Source organism: Pezoporus flaviventris, unplaced genomic scaffold (assembly GCF_033815535.1).
Source record: "Pezoporus flaviventris isolate CSIRO_AGI_PZ_B2104156 unplaced genomic scaffold, CSIRO_AGI_Pfla_v1 ptg000097l, whole genome shotgun sequence".
NCBI classification, from domain to species: domain Eukaryota; kingdom Metazoa; phylum Chordata; class Aves; order Psittaciformes; family Psittacidae; genus Pezoporus; species Pezoporus flaviventris.
Window position 1 is genome coordinate 5,593,866 of NW_026892645.1, and position 20,660 is coordinate 5,614,525.

At 43.4% G+C, this 20,660-nt stretch overlaps 1 protein-coding gene across 18 annotated transcripts in view; it reads left to right on the plus strand.

Annotated features, from left to right (window-relative positions):
* The window catches only part of FNBP1 (formin binding protein 1), a 92,501-nt gene extending 73,557 nt beyond the window's left edge, over positions 1-18,944 (plus strand). For 4 of the 18 annotated variants that reach the window (XM_061476976.1, XM_061476969.1, XM_061476977.1 and 1 more), the window contains 7 exons: positions 5,884-5,898; positions 9,775-9,884; positions 12,554-12,686; positions 13,747-13,865; positions 14,379-14,518; positions 14,915-15,073; positions 17,528-18,944. In XM_061476976.1, coding sequence (XP_061332960.1) covers positions 5,884-5,898; positions 9,775-9,884; positions 12,554-12,686; positions 13,747-13,865; positions 14,379-14,518; positions 14,915-15,073; positions 17,528-17,556 — 705 coding nt within the window. In that variant the 3' untranslated portion in view covers positions 17,557-18,944. Of the gene's footprint in view, positions 1-2,744; positions 2,847-5,883; positions 5,899-9,774; positions 9,885-12,553; positions 12,687-13,746; positions 13,866-14,378; positions 14,519-14,914; positions 17,008-17,527 lie in introns of those variants that run through there. The other 14 variants (XM_061476971.1, XM_061476979.1, XM_061476983.1 and 11 more) reach the window with 7 other exon arrangements.
* The last annotated feature ends 1,716 nt before the right edge of the window (positions 18,945-20,660 follow it).

Genomic DNA, 20,660 nt, shown 5'->3' on the forward strand with positions numbered 1-20,660 from the left:
AATCCCTCAAATCTCTGCTGAGAAGTTAATTGAAAATGGTCAGGGAAAAGCTATTGCTAAATCTTCATTTAAACCTTTCACTGTGCTCTTTCTAGTTCATTTCCTTCCCCTGCCAGTTACCAGGATGTTTGTATGTGTAAATACTTTTCCTGCCTGACTCATCCTATGGAGTTGGAGCACAGTGCTCAGATGGTCTCTTTTTTCCAGAGGGGTGAATTAAGTCCACTTGGTTCATCTAGAAATACAGAGTAGGAGAGGCTGCAAAGCCCTGGCAGCCTGCTCTGTCTGATTTGAAAACGTGTCAAGTTCCCATTTCAGAGGTCCTTGGTGATTTGTGTCATACAAATGGTCAGACTAAAAGATCATGAATGTGCCCTATGACTGTTAAAAATGAAGTAATTCTAACCAGTTAAAAATATAAATCAAGAATCACTGCCAAATCCTGTTAATTTATCAGATGAAAAAGGAGTGGTTGGCATTTGTTTCAGCTGAGGTGGTTGATACATCCTGCTTGATATTCAGCACAGCTACACAATACTGTCAGTTCTGCTTTTACCAAATTAAGTTTTATGAAATTCCCTTTGATCAGTTCTTTACCATCCCCCTGTCAAATGCAAAAGCATCTGAATTCTGCTCAGGAGCACGAGCAGTCATGTTATAAATACTGGATTGTGATGTTACCAAAGAAATGAGGAGGACATAGAGGAGAAACTGCCCTCTACACAGAAGAACATTTGCTCTGTACAGAAGTACATCAGTGAAGCGGCTCTTGGAAAGATCATGCAGGGAGCCATCAGGACAGCACAGTGTAATGGAGCTTTGGACCCTGAATAACCTCATTTGCTCAGAGTACTTTCTGCACTGCTGGTTTTGTTCAGAGGCAAAATTCCCCTCCAGCCAGACACCTTGCAGGAAAGGTGGCCACAAGGCATTCAAAGTAGGATTTTAGAGTATTCAACCAATTTGAGCAGCAGGTCCTCCCGGGCTTTGTTGCTAACCGAGCTCTTCACTCCTATAAAAGCAGAAAATCAAAGGAAACTGGACCATGCTCCTTTTTCACACTGGCTTAAGGAATAAGTGAATGAACTACTTAATGTGAACAAGTGCAGTAGATACTAAGAGCTTACCTGGATAAATACCAGCAGCAGAACTGCACGTTGTAATTGGTCCTTGGAACATAACGAGTGAATGGATTCCCATGGCATCTTTGAGATCAGAACGTGTCTGAAGAGACAGTATGTTTTAGTAATTTCCTTATAAAATATCAGGTTAGCATCTAGCATTGCATTTGGAAAGAGAAATTATGAAGCTGAAGTGGAAAAATCACTGGTGACTGTTGAAATGAATTATATAATTAGTAATGATCTGTCCTGTGCCTGCTCTGGTTTTAATTTGGCTTCCAAACCAAAACTCCAGTGAAACTTGTTTTCATGGAAGGAAGCAGATGCTTGAGCAATTTACAACAGATGCAGGGTTAGTGTAGAGGTACCAATACCAGTATCAGTGGTCACTGCCAATATGAAATCCTAGTCTGTTAAAAATAAATAATAAATAACAATTTTAACATATTTAGGTGCTGACTCCTGACAGTGTCTCTGGTTTTCTAATCACATTTTTTGTACTCCCCTCAAAGCTTCTTTCTTCTAGCCCCAACAGCAGAAATGTCCATTATAGAGAATACCTTAAAACTGTTACAGCATTTGTCATGCATCAGAAATAAAAGGGGAACAAAAAAAAATCTCTTTTACACAGTTTCTGTGAGTGCTGTTTCTAATAGCTCTTTAAAAGGGCAGAATAGAAGAGTGTAACACTTCTGTCTCTTCAGGGAAGTTAAAGTCAAGAAATGAGGAACCACCAGAAGTTATAATTTCATTTATGCTTGCTCTGCTTTTTCTAATTCCTTTTCAGGACAAAAAAAACCCCCTCTGTATTCTGCTAGTTGATATTAATTTTGTGTTCTTTTGGTTTATTGCTATAGCGGCAGTAACATCAGCACCTTTATTTAAAGATACTTCTGAACTGACTAAATCCAGGGGTAGAACTTACACCTTTGAATTATTCTGTGTGATATGATGTGTCTTTTTCTCCCTTACCTCGGAGACTGGGTTGTGATTAAGCAGAGTGGATGGGTCTGGGAGCTGAGATGCAGATATTACTGTCATTATCCAAGTCCCAGCTTCCAGATGGTTCCATAAGGGACATGGAGGAACTTTTGTGGTTTCCTTTTTAGTGGAAGTTGTTGACTTCATTAAAACACGATTTTATTTCCATTGCACCATTAACATTAACAGTTTCCCTTGCCATCCCGTCTGTGCCGTGCTGTGCAGTCTTCTCCCTCCATACTCGGCTGTTGGTCTGCCTGAGTGATCACGACTTTGGTCCGTGAGCTTGCAGAAGCAGCAAACAAACCACCCCCCCCCCCATCCTGCTCTCTTCCCTGCCCCTGGGAATACTTGTTAGTCTAACCTAAGGCAATGTATCCGTGCCAAGACCCAAGATATTTTGGTGGGTGCTGTCATTAAAGAGAGACGTTTTCTGACTTGTGTGTTTAAGCCATTCTAAAATCACTGTATCTTCTGATTTTTGTGAGAATGCTAAACTCTTAATATCTAAGAAGCTTCCACTTTGCACTTAAAGGTTTGTTAAAGGCCAAAGCTGTCTTTTGCTGTAGAAGCAGTAAACACAGAGGTGCTGTGCTCGTCTCCAGTGTAACGGATGTGTGTTTTCTCTTGCTGACTCACCAGCAGACACAGTCTTTGTATATTCACAAAGAGCTCATGAAGAGGACTTTAGGGACACCCACGTGTGCCATTGAGGCTAGGGAATATGTTGTAAGTCCATGGATGGTGTGATCAGCCCATACAGTTGCTACACAGTCGCTAACCCCACTTACAACGCCCTTAGAGTGTGCTGTGGAAATGCGCTTGGTAAAAGATAAAAAGGAGAATTTGGCAAGAAGCAAGTGGCAGCTTGACTGTGTTACGTGCAGGAAAGATACGTCTGCTATTCCTAGAAATGCTGAAATTGGCAAAATTCAAGTAGCTGGACCTGTGCAATTCAGAGTAAGTACTACAAACAGGTTCCAGGCATTTATTCCAAGGTATTTCATGACTGCAGTTGAGCACCACGAACCAGCCCCTGATTGACAGCAGTGCAGTGACGCTGCCTTGTTTGTGGAGCTTTTGGGACTTCCTTGAACGCTCTAATGATGATAGTTCATGGAATCAAGATGTGTGACCTCTAAATCTTGAATAAAGCAGAACGTGGGGAGATTTTTACAGGCCCACTAAGAAAATTACCTCTTGGTTGTGTGGAAGTCCAGTGGTTGATTTCAGCCTGTGTTCTGTAAGTGAGGTTAGTGTCCGTGACTGTCCAATAACACATGGACTTGCTGGCTTTCATGCTCTCTCATGTGTTATTGAAGCTTGTGGCTCTTAGGCTCATTTTTTTCCCTTCAAGACTAAGCTAGACTTGTTTTAAATTGACAGCTTGAAATGGATTTGTTCCTTTTGCAGAAATGTGACTTGTTTGATCATCCAGGGGAAAAACACCCCTGTTCTCCCAGGAGCTGTGAGGAGGTTTCTGGCTGTGAAAACCCAACAGAATGGGCCAGAGTAGTTCCTTAGTGTTTAACGCAGATTTATTTTCAGTCTGCGTCTGTCTGTTTCTAGAAACTGAATCACTGTCATGTAAAATTCAAATACACTTCAGAAATGGAAAACTGTGAATATGACTTATTTCAGCATTTCATTGTTTCCAGTCTACGATCTGCTTTGTTATTTGTACTGGTTATAACAATCCCTGATGTTACTATTTGGAAATGCTATTAATAAGTTCTCTATTTTTGTCATACTTAACAGCATAAGAATTTGGCATAGAGTGTCTATAATCCCTTTCAAATTTGCTGAATTTACAGCAAAAGAATAGTCTTGATGCAGATGATTCTTCGCAGTAATGTAGTGCCTTTAGAGTGAGTAGTGTTTAGCAACTAGCGCATGTAGCATACATTTGTGCCTTTTATAGAGTGCTTCATAGGTAAATATTCTGCACCATGAGTCTTGTCTGTCTATATGTACAAGGATCTCAATTTGTGCTGATCATGTCTATGCTAAAGTTCACAGGAGTGCTAAAGCAATTACGTGAACTAAAAAGCTGCCGATGCTGAATTTCTTCAGCTGCCTATTTTAGATCATTCTTTCTCCTTCCGTATGTATGATTATTCTCTCAAATGATTTGGGTTTGTCTGGTTTTTATAATGGCCTCTTAGCTGCGAGAGTGGATTTCTTCAGTGCCCTGTCATTATTATCATGTGTTTACTTCCTCATGGACTGAACCTCAGAGGGAAGTTTAAGCGCTGCGTTGCCCCTGAGCACACCAGCTCAAATGCAGTGTTTGAAGGCCGTCTCTTTTCCTCAAATGGTTGACATCATTGCTGTACAAATTCCAGTAACTGATGGGAATTGTTATTTGTTAAAAATGCATATTTCTCCAGTCATGCTGTCAAAACCACTATAGGTGTGGAGCCACCTTTATTGATTTTTCAATCCAATCCTAATGAGTTGTGCTTCTGCTAAAAACGGACCGTTCGAGAGCACCAGACCCAGGAGCTGTTGGTAGCTCTTGAGTGGGAAGAGATTCTGAAGCCTGACAGCACAGATCATTGCCTGGAGTGAAAGGGAGTTTCCAACTTCTACATTTCTGCTGTCTTTAATGCCAATCAAGTGCATTTTATGCACTTACAAGTTCCTTGCGTTCGAGCATTTCACAACCATCCCCAGAGGAGGCTGGCTGTAGTTTTGATTCTGCCTTTAAAGTCTGACTTGCTGTCTTGAACAGCAGCTTACCTTGTGCTCTATGGCATGGAACAGAGGAGCACACTCTTAGTGTCCCTATCTCGGAACACCTTTTGAGTTGCAGCTGTCAAAACATCTTGCAGCACTGGAAGAGGCTTTGGTAACCTCAGTGGTCAGCTCCATGTGTTCACCCACATCAGCAGATTTGTGAGGCCACTGCTGCTGAGGGCTGTATGTGTAAGTGATGTATGGCAGAGGCAGTCATGCTGCTGCAGAGGCTCTGTGAGCTTGCACTTCTATTTAGCCTTACATTCCCAGAGCAACCAGAAGATAATGTGTTGGCTCTGCACCAGAAAATGTGGTACCTCTTGAAGAATTGGATCACGTATATCATTTAAGGAGCCTGGTGTAAAGAGAAAAGGTTTGGGTTTTTTCCCCTCTTCTTTGGTTGTGACCTTGTCTGACTGTATGGCCAAAGGATGTTTGAGTATTTGCTTTTAATTGTTCAAAACCACGACAGCCTGGACAGCACTGGGATCAACAGGGATGTTTCAGGGATGTTGTCTTTTGCAGACAGACCTGAGAGCTAGGAAATCACTGGAGATGCCACTGTGCTTCTGCTGCTGGAGGCCAAGTGATGTACCTTACCTCTTCCTTTTTTAGGTGTTATCTCCCTTCTCTTAAGCCCTTGCATAAAGTGGCTGATGCTTGTGACTGCATTGCAGCACAGTTTTGATCTAAAGTGGGTTGTATAGATTTGCAAGGTCCACTTTACCACCGTAATGACATAAATCTGTGTTGTGGCTGAGGCAATCAATCCAGGCCAGTTTTTCACCTACTAAAGCACATGTGTAGAGGTACAAAGCTTTTCCATTTCTCTTTCTGGCGAGGAAACGGCAGCTGACTGATAACACTTGTGAACTTTTGCACAGATCTGTTAGTGTTACCCATTTTGCCTTCCAACAGCAAGGGGATTATGTGTCATTTTATTGTAACGTCAGTCTGAAAAAGTTCCTCTTCTACTGATGCATTGTTGTTTTTTTCTCTTTCTCCCCCCCTACCCTGTTATCTCTCCAATTTTTACATGAAGCTTTCTCTCAAGCTGGTAAGCACATTTACAGCATGCCTGTCCTGTGTTTTAATCACCATTTTCTGTGTATGTTCTAATGTGCATTGTGCCACAATGTGACATGACACTGAAATTAACTGTGAAATTTGTTTCTTCTTTGTGTTTGCCTTTTTTTTGTTTGGATATTTATCAGATAAATTTGAATACGCAGGTCTGGAGCCTAATAGAGGTGATCAGAATTCAGTCTTTCTAATAAGCTGCTAAAAATTAACTCTAATACATAGTTTAGTTTTCACTTTTATAATCTAGGGCTCTGAAAATGTAGAAACCCAGGATCAAGTGATTCTGTTACTGTATAAGCACACATTAAAACGTTTAAAGGAAAATAACACACAAAGGTCTCTGTGCTTGCTGGAGCTTTTCCAGAGAGAAATGCATGTCTTTGTGTAACAGAGCTGCAAAGTTTGCTTTCCATGTCCAGGTATTACTGGAAATCCACATTATTACCACCTACATTTTACAGCCCTATGTAGTCCTTCAGAATAACTAATAATGATATTAATTAAAGTTCTGTAAACCTTAACCAACAAGGTTAACTCAGACTGATTTGAATTCACAAATGGAGATACATATATGTATATAAGTATGAATCCTAAATTCTATCTTGGATGCAGCTGGGAAAGTTTCTGTGAACTACGGTAAGATAACACATTACTGAGTTGGAAAGGGAAGGGGTGGGCATATTTGGGAAAGCAAATTATGTGCTGAACTTCATACAAAAGGTACTGCATTGCTTAGATACGCCACACTGATAGGGTCCTGACAGCTGGTCTACATTCCCTTGCCCTCTGAGAAGGCAGCCACAAAGAGAATGTGACTGGTTTGCTGACTCCCTTCATGCAAGCATGCAGGAGCCGCTAGTTGCAGTTTTGGAGAGCTTCAGGATATCTGCAGTAATGCCTTAACTGCCTTAGCTTGAAAGTTTGCTTATTCCTCACCACTTAGTGCCTTTAGGTGCCCACTTCCCCTTGCTTACATGTTCTTGAATGCATCATTGTGGACCTGCTCTGTTCGTAGCAGCTTATTTTGAGGAAACATGTAGGCCATGTATGTAGCTCTGGAGGTTCAGGTCCTGCTGCTGCTCTGTCAACACAATGACTTGCTTGAGCTTGAATAGCCATGTTGCTTCTCACTGAAGATGTGTGGTAGGTCTGAGGAACGATGGAAATGTCCAGCTCACTGCCAAGACTTGTTCTTTTGGCTGTTGCCAAGCCACTGCCCTAGTAGTACAACGTATTTATACCAGGGGGTTCCATTTGCTGTGTTCTGGTCACAGTGCTGGTGTGTTGGGTATCTGAGCTAAGCTTTTATATAGGAATAAATAATCCCCAAATAAATGGCTGACCTGGCTTTCCCCAAGAACTGCACAAATAAGAGACACGCAGCCAGGGATGAGACCAACGTGTGCCTCAGACAGAGGAAATCTGCTTCCCTTGTGATCTCCTCTTGGATCCTAGCTGTGCAAGAGCCAAACCTGGGGCTGATAAACCTTGTGTTCTCCCCATGCATAGCTTCAGCCTGGAATCTGGTCCTGGCATGGCCTCTCTTTTCACAGTCCTTCATCTTGTAACAATTGCATCCTAAATCCCAGGATTAGGCTAGGAAATCTATTGAGACTGGCTCTCCTGGTCCTATGATAGCACATCAACAATAGCACAGATTTCCCTCCACCTCAGTGTTGAAGCATTTCTGGAAACATAGGCAGTGTTCACCAGAGAGGCAGCCCAGGTGTAGTTTTGCTTGAGAGCATGGAATGTTCCCAGCATGTGCAATATTTACTCCTTGACTCTGCCTTTTGGGGGAGGAACTATAGATTCTGTTATCAAGCATGGAATAAAGTCTGAGTGAGATCACCTCCTTCTCTGGGGCATGCACTTCTATGCAACACTAATGCTTTGGTCTGAAGCATTGTGAGCAAAGATACTGAATTTAATCCAGTGCAGGGCTTTTGAATGAAGTTGAAGAATCAAATAAGATGCTTTTCCACATCTGTTTGGGTACATCTCTTGCATTCTCATAATGTATAAGTGGGGATATTTTCCAAGCATATGTCTCTTCTGCTTAGAATTGAGACTGTTACAGTCTTTCTTCTGCTGCTTTTTCATATACAAACCCACCTCCAGATGCTTTGTCTTAAAAAGATACGCATGGCTTCAGTCTGCAAAAGATGCTGAATCATTCTCATATCCAATGTGACATGCAAAATGTTATCATTAAAGAATGGATGAAAACAGATCTCTGGTACCAGGCACAACAAGTAATGTAAGCACTGCTAGGACTTCATGTGGCTGAAGTTTCAGAATCAGTGTAACTTCCACAGTTGTTTCCTTCATTTGTCTTAAATTTGCTTTCTCGTTGTCTTATAAATGGCATTTTAAGTGTAGCTTTATACAGGTGGCCAAGGCTTAATTTTAACTGAAAGGCCACCTTCAACTGAAAATCAATAAGCAGCAATTTCATTAGGCCTGTTCTGTTAGTTATGAACGGCTAGACCAGAGGAGGAGATGACCCGTGTGTAGTTGTCCTCCATCCCTCTGGCACCCACACGCTTTCTAAACAGCTTGTTCTGTAGTTGCAGAAGAAAGAGAACTGTGTCTGGGAGCACATTGAATGCAGAGCTGAAAGGGTCTGATGGGCAGCTTCAGTGGCACTGTGTCCACTACATCATGCTCCCCTGAGAGAGATTTGGTACTTCAGTAAGACTAATGTCGCCAACGCTGCTCACAAGCTTTCAGCAAGCTGATGGGCCACTGAATTTACTCAGCTTTTATGGGTTTGCTCTTCTTTCTGCCGTAGGCCATTTTTCCCCTTTAGAAATGGGAGATGGAATGAGCAGAAATCAAAACAAGAAAAACCTGTACAAGTCTGTGTACAAGAACCTCATTCCCTCATGGTGCAAGTGGTTGGTGTTGATGTGTGTTCAGTATAGCCCAGCATCCCCCTCGTTCAGCACAGTGAACGATCCTCCTTGCCTTCTTGCAAGACAAAAATAAGTGGTACTTTGAGGAAAATGGTATGGATGTATTTTATGTGTCATCTCTGTGCTGGATCAAATCGAGGCAATCAAGAAGAGGCATAGCATTTTGAAGGCAGAAAAAGGGTTTTCAAGCAGAACCACACCAAGGTAACTGCTGTGGTCTTAAGATCTTTTTTTTTCTTCGGTTATGATTTTAAGTGGGTTGATTCTATGGCTTTGATATAACTCCTCATTTCTATACTAGTACCAGTGAGAGAGGAGAAATTGAGAGACTTTGACATGGAAGGTGGATCCTGGAAAGTAAGCAGCATGTTTTTAAATTGTAGAATCCCAGAGGAAGTGCTTCTGTTATCTTAGTGTGGTCAGGAGGGCTCTGGCAGAAATTAACTGTATTGAACCAACACTCAGACTGTGTAGAGCAAGCCATCAATTAGGGTGTACATGAGAGATGTGACTGTGACACAGCAGTGAAAGCTGGCAACTGCCTTTATGGGAGTCCTGTCTGTGGCAGAGGGGAGGAAAGCAGGAAAGATCAGCTTTCTGTGGGAATGGAACTCTTCAATAAAACTTGATAATAACTATGGATAAAAAGAGTTTCTCAGCTTTGCTGGTGAATTCTGGCATTCTTTGTTGGTGATCTCCCTTTAGCTATTTGGTATGGAGGTGGGATATGGTTCTGGGATTATTTCTAAGGCATCCGGATACTATGCAGGGATGGATGACTCTCAGTACAAGTGATAACAATGCTTCAGACCATTGTGGTTTTGCACAGATTTTTGTGAGCTGCTTTCAAAATGCAATCCTGAAGGATTCTTTCAGGCTTTGATTCTCTCTTTTCCCCTTCTATTTCCCCCACCCCATTCCACTTTGTGCAGGGAGCAGGGCCGGAAGACTTCAGCAATCTCCCACCTGAGCAAAGAAGAAAGAAGCTTCAGCAAAAAGTCGATGAGCTAAACAGAGACATTCAGAAGGAGATGGATCAAAGGTACATCAAAAACCCCTCTGATGAGAAATGGAATGAGTTAAGTCTTATAGAACAGAAACAAGTAAAAGGCAAGAAACTGCAAATAAGAACAGGGTTCTATGTTTGTTTCACGTGCTCTTCCAAGGAAGGAGCCACCAGTTTACATATGGCTAAAAACACCCAAGAGCTGCAGGGCTCTCTGCAACTCAGATGCTGAAACCAGTTATTTAATTTTGGCTGATGTAGGTCAGAGCTGGGACAAAAGCTGGCTTGCTGAGTATTCCATTCTCCAGCCTCAGTGTAATGCACATCCTGCCCTTGGAATCGTGAGAAGATCCTTGTGTAAGGATGGGAATGATACAAGCATAGCAATTGGAGACAGTTTTTCCTTCTTTCTGGAGCTGCTTCCCTCAGCTTTCACAGGAGAGCAGCGATTTAATCCTGATCCAGACAAAGATCGCTGTTGGATACACTTTGTTTGTTTCTTGATGTGAGCTATTAGTGTATGATGGGCATGGGGAGATCCCAGTGAGGGGGGCTATTAGGAGCATGTTCACATTGTCAGAAGTGCTGATTGATTCATGTGTATCTTGAGACTCTCCGATCTGTAGCTTAGATTTCCTGGAAGCAGGAAGATAATGACTCCTGTGCTTTTGTGGATGCTTTTGCTACAAGGCTGCATTTATCATTCTGGTTGAGAATAAGGCTATTTTAGTCACACATCTTTATCTTGATTCTGGCAGCCTGTATTTGTTGCTTTGTGTTTGTTCACATTCTGCAGTTGCATTAAGGATTCAGCGTGTTATGTTTGCAAAGAGACAGAACTTTCCTTCCTTGAATGATTTCAGGACTTAATCTCTCTTGTATTAGTCTGTCCCTTAATACTCTTCTGCATTTGTACAGATGGACTTACCTTTTCTGATAGCTTGCTTTGAAGAACCTGTTTATTTTGCATATTAAGCCAGGCTTTCTTCTTTATGCTTTATATCATAAAAAAGAAGGGAAAACTGCATGTGGTTATGTGTTTTCTTACTCCGTTGTCTTTTTCCCCCTGTGGTATCTTGTATTGGTCTCGGTACAGATTTTCCTTTCTGCTCTGTGTTGATTCTGAGGTAAATCAACATTAAAACTGGATATGAAATCAGAGCAGAAGGAAGTTATTTAAAATAAAGATAGTAGATGATTGAGGAAGCAGCACCAGCAGTTAAATAAGAGTTAAAATAGTAATAATCATGATTCGTATACTTGCAATATTGTCCCTTAGGACTCCAGCCACAGAGCAGTCCTATTTCGTTGCCACCCACACTTTTCCCCATTTTCTATACACACAAAGCAAAGGCAGGCACAGGATTGCAATTGTCAGGAGTTTGGTGGGAAACTGGATAACACAGAAATAGCTAACTTGAGTCGTGGGACTTCCATTAACCTTTCTCCCCCCATCTAATGCCTAGAGGGAAGCTGAATAGCTGGGCCAGTAATTGTAAGTCCACCCTTCTCTAAGTTCCAAAATGTTCATCATCATGCAGATAACTTTTTTCCTGAGCTTGATTCAGGTCAAAGGCAACATGCTGCTGTCAGCAAGAGCTCTGCAGGCTTCCTAAAGGACTTCATGAAGGCATCTACTACATTAATCCTGGCCTTATGGTACCACATCTATCATAGCAAGCCTGAAAATTACCATCTCTGAAACCCCAGGCATTTGGCATGTGGGTTGATATGAGACACAGCCCCCAGAAAGAGTCTAGTATAAACGCTGTATAACTTAACAGGATGCAGGGTCATATTATGTGGCTTAAGGTCCATCTGTCACAGCGCAGTGACAAATACAAACCATCTGGATTTAGCTTCATTTTAAGCAGTGTGAAATGGATATCTCACTAAAGAGACTTTGCAAAAGACAAACTACAACAGGCAGGGTGAGAATTTCTGCTCAGCACTCCATTCTTATTACTAATATGTCCACGTCCAGCCCTTTGTCCCAGTTTCTCAACTGGATTTCAGCCCATGATGAAGAATAATGATGCAACTGTTTGTCTGTGCCCCCAAAACTGGGGTAGTAATCATCTAGAAAGTTGAAGCTGTCACTGGTTGCAATGGTTATGTGAGGGGAGGTTTGTTTTATATTATTTTTCTTCCCCAGGGTTAGCAAATGGATACTGTAGTGGTGAATAAAAGAACATGTCAGGTTAAAAATCAACTCCAGAGCCCTCTTTTTGCCTTGCAAAAGGCCACTGTCCAAGAATTCAGTCATTTTTCTATTAGGATTCTTCAAGTGGGGCACTTGAAGCTTGAGTCATTTGGTCTAAATGTGCTCTGTTCTTGTACCAACACAGCACATCTCCTGTGTAGCCCCACACTCCTCAGCTGCCTACAGAGCAAGGAGCTCCTTTGAATGTAGGAGCTTGAAGAGTTTGGCTTGTGTGGAGTGTCTGTGTCAGGTTACTCTGTAGGTAAAGGTGTCACTCACTTTTTTCCATCTCCGACAATGAATTCTCTCTGGCAGTGATTTTACTGTTATTTCTTTAAAGGCTGGTTCTACACAGGGCAGAAGCCCTTGTGTGGATATTCTCAGTTATATTTGTAACCGATTAGGCTTGAACCACAGACTAAAGAAGAGGCAGTTCATTACCCTTTCATTTGTCCCCAGCTGCACTAACACATCCGTGTTTTATTTTCCTTCTGTCTCTCAGAGATGCCTTAACGAAAATGAAAGATGTGTATATCAAGAACCCACAGATGGGAGATGCAGCGAGTGTGGACCACAGGCTGGCAGAGCTTGGACAGAACATTGAGAAGTTACGCTTGGAAGTTCAGAAGTTTGAGGTATGGGAAGAGACTTCTCAGTGAAAAGCAGCTCAGCTTATGCTGAGTTCTAAGCTGATGCTTCAGTGCTTTTCCAGATGTGTGGCTGAGTTTTCTTACTATGCATGGGTAAGTGCTGCTTAAGCACTTGGATTAATTGAGATCTTCGAGCCTGTTTGCGTAACATGAATGTACACCATCTCTTGTGACTGTCAGCCAGCAGTCCTGCTGTTTAATTTGCCAGAGAAACCAACTCATGTTAAGTGGAGGGTTAAGAGTAAATGTAGTGCTCTCTGGACTGCCCAGAGGGGTTCGGATGCTTAATTAATTAAATAATGGGAAGCATCATGTTACAGATGTCTGTGGAAAATCAGAGGAACATAAGTGCAAAGCACCATTTATAGTCCAAGAGCAAGACAGAAGTCAGCAGATGAAATATGTTCTAAGGAGTAGTCTGCCATTAACAGGAAGCTTCTTGGAGATACAAAATCTCAAGAGCATAAGGAGTAGTTGGAATATGTGAAGCCGTTATAATTACACAAGAAGAATTATAGGTCTGAGAAAAGACACTATGTACATAAATAGATACAATCCATGAATATTAGATGTTTCTTATGGTTGTTGCCTTTACTATCCATTGCTTTCCTACCCATTTGAAAATCTGGCTCTTTCACTCTCCCCAGCTTTAGCCCTCTTGCACTCAGCAGTCAGTGAGATTGCTTTGTTTCTGGTGCTATTGAGACCGCTATAAGCTATCACACATCTTAACTGTGACTACAGCAGCAGATTGTGACTCCCAACAGCTGTTGTTAACTGCTTCTCTTGGGTGTTTTCAGCACCCAGTGTCAAAAAAGAATTAAGTTTTCAGTAAGTTTGGCGAGACCAATAGATTCAGTGTGCACTTCATGTACAGAATCTATTCCCCCATGACTGTAACCCAAAGGAAAGCTCAGACATGCTCACAGACTGGTTTTAGTTCTATACTCTGAATGTCAGATATGATACAGCAAAGTAAAAGCAACGTACATCCCTTTGCAAGTTGAAGCACTGATGGGTACATGGGACCACTCTCCCCTGGCAGGGCTGGCTGGCAGAGGTGGAGGGCAGGCTGTCCATGCGCAGTGAGGCCCGGCGCCAGAGCGGACTCTATGAAGCCCAGAACCCCTCAGCAGTGAACAGCTGTGCACAGGACCGGGAGAGGTACAGTATCTGTACAGAGCTCTTCAGGCTCACAACTGCATCCGCTTCCCTGAGCTTATTCATCAGGAAAACTGCAGCTCTGCAGTGTTCCGAACCTCAGATGATGGAATGTGATGATCTTTAAGGTCCCTTCTAACCCAGACTGTGCTGTGATGCTGTGATTAGTCTGTAACCAGACTAAATGCAGGCACTCCATGAGGTGATCTGCATACTGATTTTAGCATGTGCAGCATTCCAGCTTTAAGAGCTGCTTTCTGACTATGACAAAACGTGCAATAGCCCCTCCACTCTCTGCTGTGAAGGCGAGTGAGATGCATTATTTTACAGCTTTTGATGAGAAAAGTGAGTGGTGTCACCCATCACTTTGAGAGCTGCTACAGCCAGTTCTGAGCATGCTTTGGACTTGCCAAGCTGCTCCAGCTGCTCACCTTGCCTTAAGTGTAAGGTAACTGAGTCATTCTCTCTCCTCCTGGGATTGGTTGCTATAGTTGCTGTGTATTTTCCTCTCTTGAGCAGCCCAGATGGCAGTTACACAGAAGAGCAAAGTCAGGAGACTGAGATGAAAGTACCTGCAACGGATTTTGACGATGAATTTGACGATGAAGAACCACTACCCACCATAGGAACATGTAAAGCGCTCTATACATTTGAAGGTATCACTCAAACTTTACTCTCACTCACTTAGTGTTTCAGTTAATTCACATGCCAAGGACAAGTTGAAAACATTCATTTAACTTCTGCAGTGCTTAAATAGACAAAGAAAGGGCAAGTGAGGCTCTGGCATGGCTTTGTTTTGCACAGAGGCACTAAGACAGTGATTTGTCTTCTGTTGCATAGGGACTCTGAAGAAAAAGAACCCAAACTCCGATGTCAGGACCACATTCATTTGATTCTTTGTGTACTCGCCAGAATCATGTGCTCCTGTTCTTGCTGCTTGTCATGCAAGCAGAGGTTGCATCAGCACATGGTCCATGAATGGCCTGAGCAGCCACCACATCTGTGGTTCCCATTGTGCAGGAGACCCTAAACTCCATGTTGTTGTTTTTCAGGTCAGAATGAAGGAACAATTTCTGTAGCAGAAGGAGAAATGCTGTACGTAATAGAAGAAGACAAAGGTGATGGATGGACACGAATCCGAAGGAACGAAGATGAGGAGGGCTATGTCCCTACGTCATATGTTGAAGTCTATTTGGACAAAAATGCCAAAGGTGCTATGACTTATATTTAATACTATTATTATTACTACTTTATTTGCTTTCACAGAGATACCCAGCCCTGAAACTGCTCTGTGTTGCAGATAGAGCCTTTTAAAAGTCTGTACAATGCCACAAAGTGCATTATTTTGTACATGGACTAATATGGCTTGCTGTACTGCAAAATGTGCTTTTCATTGCTCAGAAAGGGTTGTGTGGTAGACTGTCAATAGAGGGAACTGCAGCCTCTACTAGACAGTGCTTGGTCAATTGCCACTGCCATTGCACGGTCAACTTAGTGCAGGAAACAAAGCCATTTGGGATAACACAGGCTCTCCTCAGATACCCAGGTGGCATCTCAGACACATTACACATTCACAAGTCAGCTGTTTGCCCCAAAAGGATTCAGTGGAGTGTTATATAGGAAGTATTTTGACTGCTGTTTTGTGTCACAGTGTGGTAGCTTTTCAGAGTGCAGTGTGCTCTGTGGACCTTTTGGATTAAACCTGGTCATCATTTAGTTTGTGTTTGGAAGGAGAAGCAGAGATTTTGCCAGAACCTGCCTACACAGCACTCTGGTCCTTGATAAATAAGTAAAACATGAAGAAAGGTCCTCTAATCTTTCCTACCTTGATACATTTCAGAAGATGCATTTGCTGTTTCAGATAAGCATAACTTTATCTTTTGCTCACACAAGATCAGTGGAGACATTCAATGTTTTGGCTCCTCAGTCTTCTGTTTCTTTATTGCCATTAACTCCTCACAGATAGGCGTATTGTGTAAGCAAGCAGTGCTACAGGGGAATCCTGGCTGGATTATATCCTACAAATCTATAGCTGGTAATGTAATACACCAAGAAATCAAAGATTTCAGTCCTGCTTCAAATCAGGATGTGTTTGAAGTTCACTCTTAAATAATCTGCAGCTTTTTTAAGTCACGTAATCCTTCAGATAATTGTTGTTTTTCCTGGACCTTGGAGCTCTTGGTGTGAAAGAAGCTGCCTCATCCAATTCAAAAGAAAACTGAACCATTCCCATTGGGATTTACGGACAGTAGGAACTGAGGAGTAGGACTGTCTCTGTAAACAAACACTATAGTTTGATCAGTTCACTGTCTTGGACTCAGTATTAAGCAGTGCAGTGCCTTGTCTGCTGCAGATGAAAGTCTGGGCTCTTGCTTTATTTTGCCGTAATACAGTAGGTTTGTGTTTGTTTTGGCAAATACAGGGTCAGTTGAGATGCAGAAGAGTGCAAACAGCTCAGCCCCTCTGTTGATTTTATTAACCTTTGAAAGAGGAACGCAGATCGTACACATATTTGAGCAAGGCAGAAAGTGCAGAATGGGAGATCCCATCCCTTATTCTGGTATTCTCTCCTGTGGAGATTGGCTGCTTTGTGTGTGGCAATACTTGAAATCAGCATCCTTATTATGCTGCTGGGAATGCTGTTTTCGACAGCACTATTACGTTGTTGTTCAGCAGTGCAGGCTGCGTGAATCAGCCAAGCTAGCGCGGCATCTGAATCTGTTTCACATGAGGAGCATGGCTCTCCTGCCCCGCGATGCGCAGCGTGGTTCCCATCAGTGGAGCCCATCAGCAAGTCACCCGTTTACGAGCAGAGCAGCAGGTTGGGTGGGAAGCGAAGCAAAGCGTCTCTCTCTTTGATTTACCCTTCTGGAGAGGCCGCTGCAGGAGTGGTTCTGGCAACAGCAGCCAGCAGTTCGTGTCAGTGCATTAATGGTATGATGTAAGTTACAGGATGGTGCTGAATGATGGTAGAACTGCAGTGTGTGCTGGGAGTGAAGGGTGGTTCAGTTGCAGCCACTTCAGGACCAAACCCAAACCTATCTGTGAATATCTAACGTAAAGGAACTATGTTATTTACCTTTGCAGAAAGGGTCCCAATAGCAGGATAAAGATTTGGGGGAAGTGCTGCTGTGTTGAAAAGACAAACTTGTTAGTTGAAGGGACTTTATTCAGTCCCTGCAGCAGACATAATGACATTCTGAAAGTGACACCGTAAATACTAAAACAGTTACAAAGTTTAGCAGCTCTTTCCTCTTCTTGCAAAGAAGCTTGAGCAGCTGATGCTCCTCCAGGTTGGCTGGGTGCAGGGTGGGAGCACTCACACCAGCTCCGAGTACGTCAGTGACTCTTTCAGCGACAGAATCAGCTCTGGCTCAGGTGTATGAGGTTGTGGCGGTGCCATGAGCCAGAGGCAGCTCTGCCCAAAAACCTGCTAAATCCTTTGTGAAAAGCCTGTTCTGGGGGCTCTGCGTGCCCTTGGATGAGCAGACAGGTAAGTGCTGCAGTCACCTCCTGATCACAGCCATCACAGCAGCCAAGCGCTAGGGCTGTTCGTAAGGTTCACACAGACACCTCCACGCACAGGGTGTTAGCAAACCCCATCACAAACCCAACAGTAACATCTGTAATATCTGTCTTGTTCTGCCTTCTTTTTTTTCTTCCAGATGTGTACAAATCACTTGAGAAAATCTGAGTAGGTTTCATAGGCCCGTTCACCTCTTACCCCACTGGTTTGCTGCTACTGGTGTCTTAAGAGCTCTGTGTCAGAAGGTTTTCTTTACAAGAGATGAATGCACATATCGTATCTCCTTCAATGAAAGACTCTGTTAGGTACCGTCCACTCAGCTGATGCATGTATAAGTTCACCTCTTGAAATCCAGCTGTGCACCACAGCCGATGAAAGCACTGGCCTGATTGTGCATCCATTTAGTTGCAAACAGCATTACTGTTGTCCTTCCTGTTAGAAATGAGCCACCCAGTTCATTCTGTGATGCCTGCAGGAAGCTTATGGATGCTAAAACCCATGCAGACTAGGAATCGGATCTATTGGATGTTTTGGGGCCTCTCACTGCTAGGGGATGAGGAAGAGAACTCCCCCCCTGCACACATAGTGTAGCTCCTTGCAGGGCTTTTCGGGCCCTACCTGTCAGGTACCTGGTGCTGGCAACTGAACACAGAAACTAGTTGCACCTTTCTGCTCAAGACTGACCATGCTGTTATTGAAGATGGTACCTCACGATCTTCTTGGGAACAAAACCCTCTGTCACTGAGGGATGTTGTGAAATAACAGGATATACAAAAGGAGTTGTATGGAACAACCAGTTTTATGTAAGCTACATTGCTCCCAAGAAATGCCATGTTCCCTTACTGCCAGAAAGCCTGGTTCTTTGGGTGACATGTAAGTAATGGAGGCTGTTCCGTGAAGTTCAGCTTCCCAGTTAACAGGATTTGGGAGCATTTCGGCTCCTTTGCCACTTGAGTGTTCCCTCTCACCTCCAATTCCATAGATAAATCCTTGTAGAGGGCTCTGGAATTCTCAGTGTTGCAGCTCTGCTGTTTGTTTGCTGTAACCATTAAGCAGAGCCTTGACTGATATAAATCAATAGGTAAAAGTTAACCCCGCTGATGCACTTTTTATCTAGGATATTTCTGATTATTTAATGCTTGCCAAATTATTTAGGAAACAGGACTTATAAACTGGACTGTGGCTTTTTTAAATCCTCCTGTTAAATACTTGCCCTTAGTTCCCCCAGGATATATAAAACAGATGTATATAACATAACTTAAACTAAAGTTACTTGAATTGTTTTTATCCTTTTATATATGTATAATATAAATGGGTTTATAGGCTGTTTCTCTGTTTAACCTGGCTGCTGTTTGATAACTGCTCATCCCTCTCACCTTGATGTGTTTTGGTTACTCAGCTGCCTTCAACTGGTTGGATTTGTGTCATTAAGGTCTGTTCGCTGTGGCCAGTGTTGTGGTGGGTTTGTTTCTGTTCTCAAAGAGTCATCCTCTGTCAGGCATCTCTCCATAGCTCCATGTGCTGTGCTGTCTGCTAATAAACATTGTATTTTCTCATTCCTGTGAGGTTCTGGTTAATGGCAATTGATTTAACTTTATGAAGGGAAAGCAAATGGCCCAGAGCTGCTTTTCACCTGCTTCCCACACACATGCAGTTTCTGTCCAGGGAAAATACTCTGCTGTGGCTCTGCGGACGCTTTTTCTTGCTGACATTCGGAGGGGTTTTTGGCATGGAAGTGGGTGCAGAGGGGAGCAGGAGCTTCCCCAGCTCTCGAACGTGATGGAAGTTTGGACTCAGCCTCTGTTCCCTTGGATACTGGAGTGTCTCTGGCCAAATAACGCTCTGGGTTGTCGCTTCACTTGGCCACAGGGAAAACTCGCCCTTGGCCACAAGTGTGGGTACGAGAGTGTGACAAAGGATGGGTTTGGAGGCTCAGACTGCTTTCACTTACCTGTTTGATATGGACTTTGTGCACTGAGAGGTCTGTGCAGCCTGTTGTGGAGAGGACAGTGTGGGTTCAACGCAAAATACTTGTTGTAGCCTCCTGTTGCTCAGTGTCACTCGTGGGCTCTGGAGCTCTCCCTTGAACAGACACAGCATTCCCTTGCAGGTTTGTTTTCCCAGTTAAACTAAAACATCCTGGTAGGGTCCCACTCCTGAGCGTTTCTCCCATAGGAGAGCAGTGTCCCAGTGATGCTCATCCCTTGGCTGGAGGAAGGGCTGGGGGTGGATGATGACCCTTTGAGTGCTGCTTGTTCAGGAGCCTTCCTTAACCCCTTGTAACCTGGTAGATGCTTGATGCTGTTACTTCCTTTAACCTCCTGCAGGCAGTGCTGCTCTTTAAGGGATCCCGTTTTCCCCAACCTCTTTCTAATCCGGTCTCTTTTCTTTTTGTCTTTCTTATGTTTTAGATTCCTAAAGGTGTTTGTGCTGGTGCAAGAACCTCGGGGCGAGCTTGTCACAGAAGGAGAAACAAAATGGTCTGTTTACCCTGCAGGCAGTTAAAACACACCCATGGAAAGCCAGACCCCAGTCTTGTCTGGAGTTCCCACTTGACAAATTCAGACCTAAATTCCATCCCAGCATCATCCAGGCGCTTGCTCTTTTTCCATGGCATGCTACTTGTGGCTCACACTTAACTTCCCAGCCTTCCCCACTCTCCTGCCACCTTGGCACAGCCCCTCCATCAGACATAACCAACACTTCCCACCACCCCAGTCAGAGCACCGCTGGTGCAGAGGGTAACCAGAGAGTCCCCAGGCATGTGCTGGTCTCTTGTCTTCTGTCCCCCCTCGTCCCTCGGTCCATCTGAATGTACGCACTGCTCCATCAGTACATTTCACACAGTGCCTTTAGTGCTAATCCCACAGGTAGTCCCATCGGAAGGGGGGTGCCCAAGCCCCCCCCGGGAGCAGTGGTACAGCAGCTGGACTGGGCTCTGCGTTTGCAGCTCTCACACTTGATCCACACACATTACTCAACGTTGTGCTCTCCCCAGAGGTCACTAATACTTGTCAGCCTGTCTTTTTGTGTTTTTAAACCTAGGCTGATGCTCATGCCAAGTATTAAATCCCTATGACCTTGCTGTTTCCTGAAAGCCTTCGAGCTCACGTATGTACGCTTGTTTTCCTGCTTGTTCTCTCTGCCCCTTCCTCTTTATCCCCCCTTTTCTCTCCCTCCTCCTCCTCACACACACACACACACACACAGACACACACGAACACAGACACTGGCATTTTGGTTTGGAGCCCCATTTTGCTCGTCACAAAGAC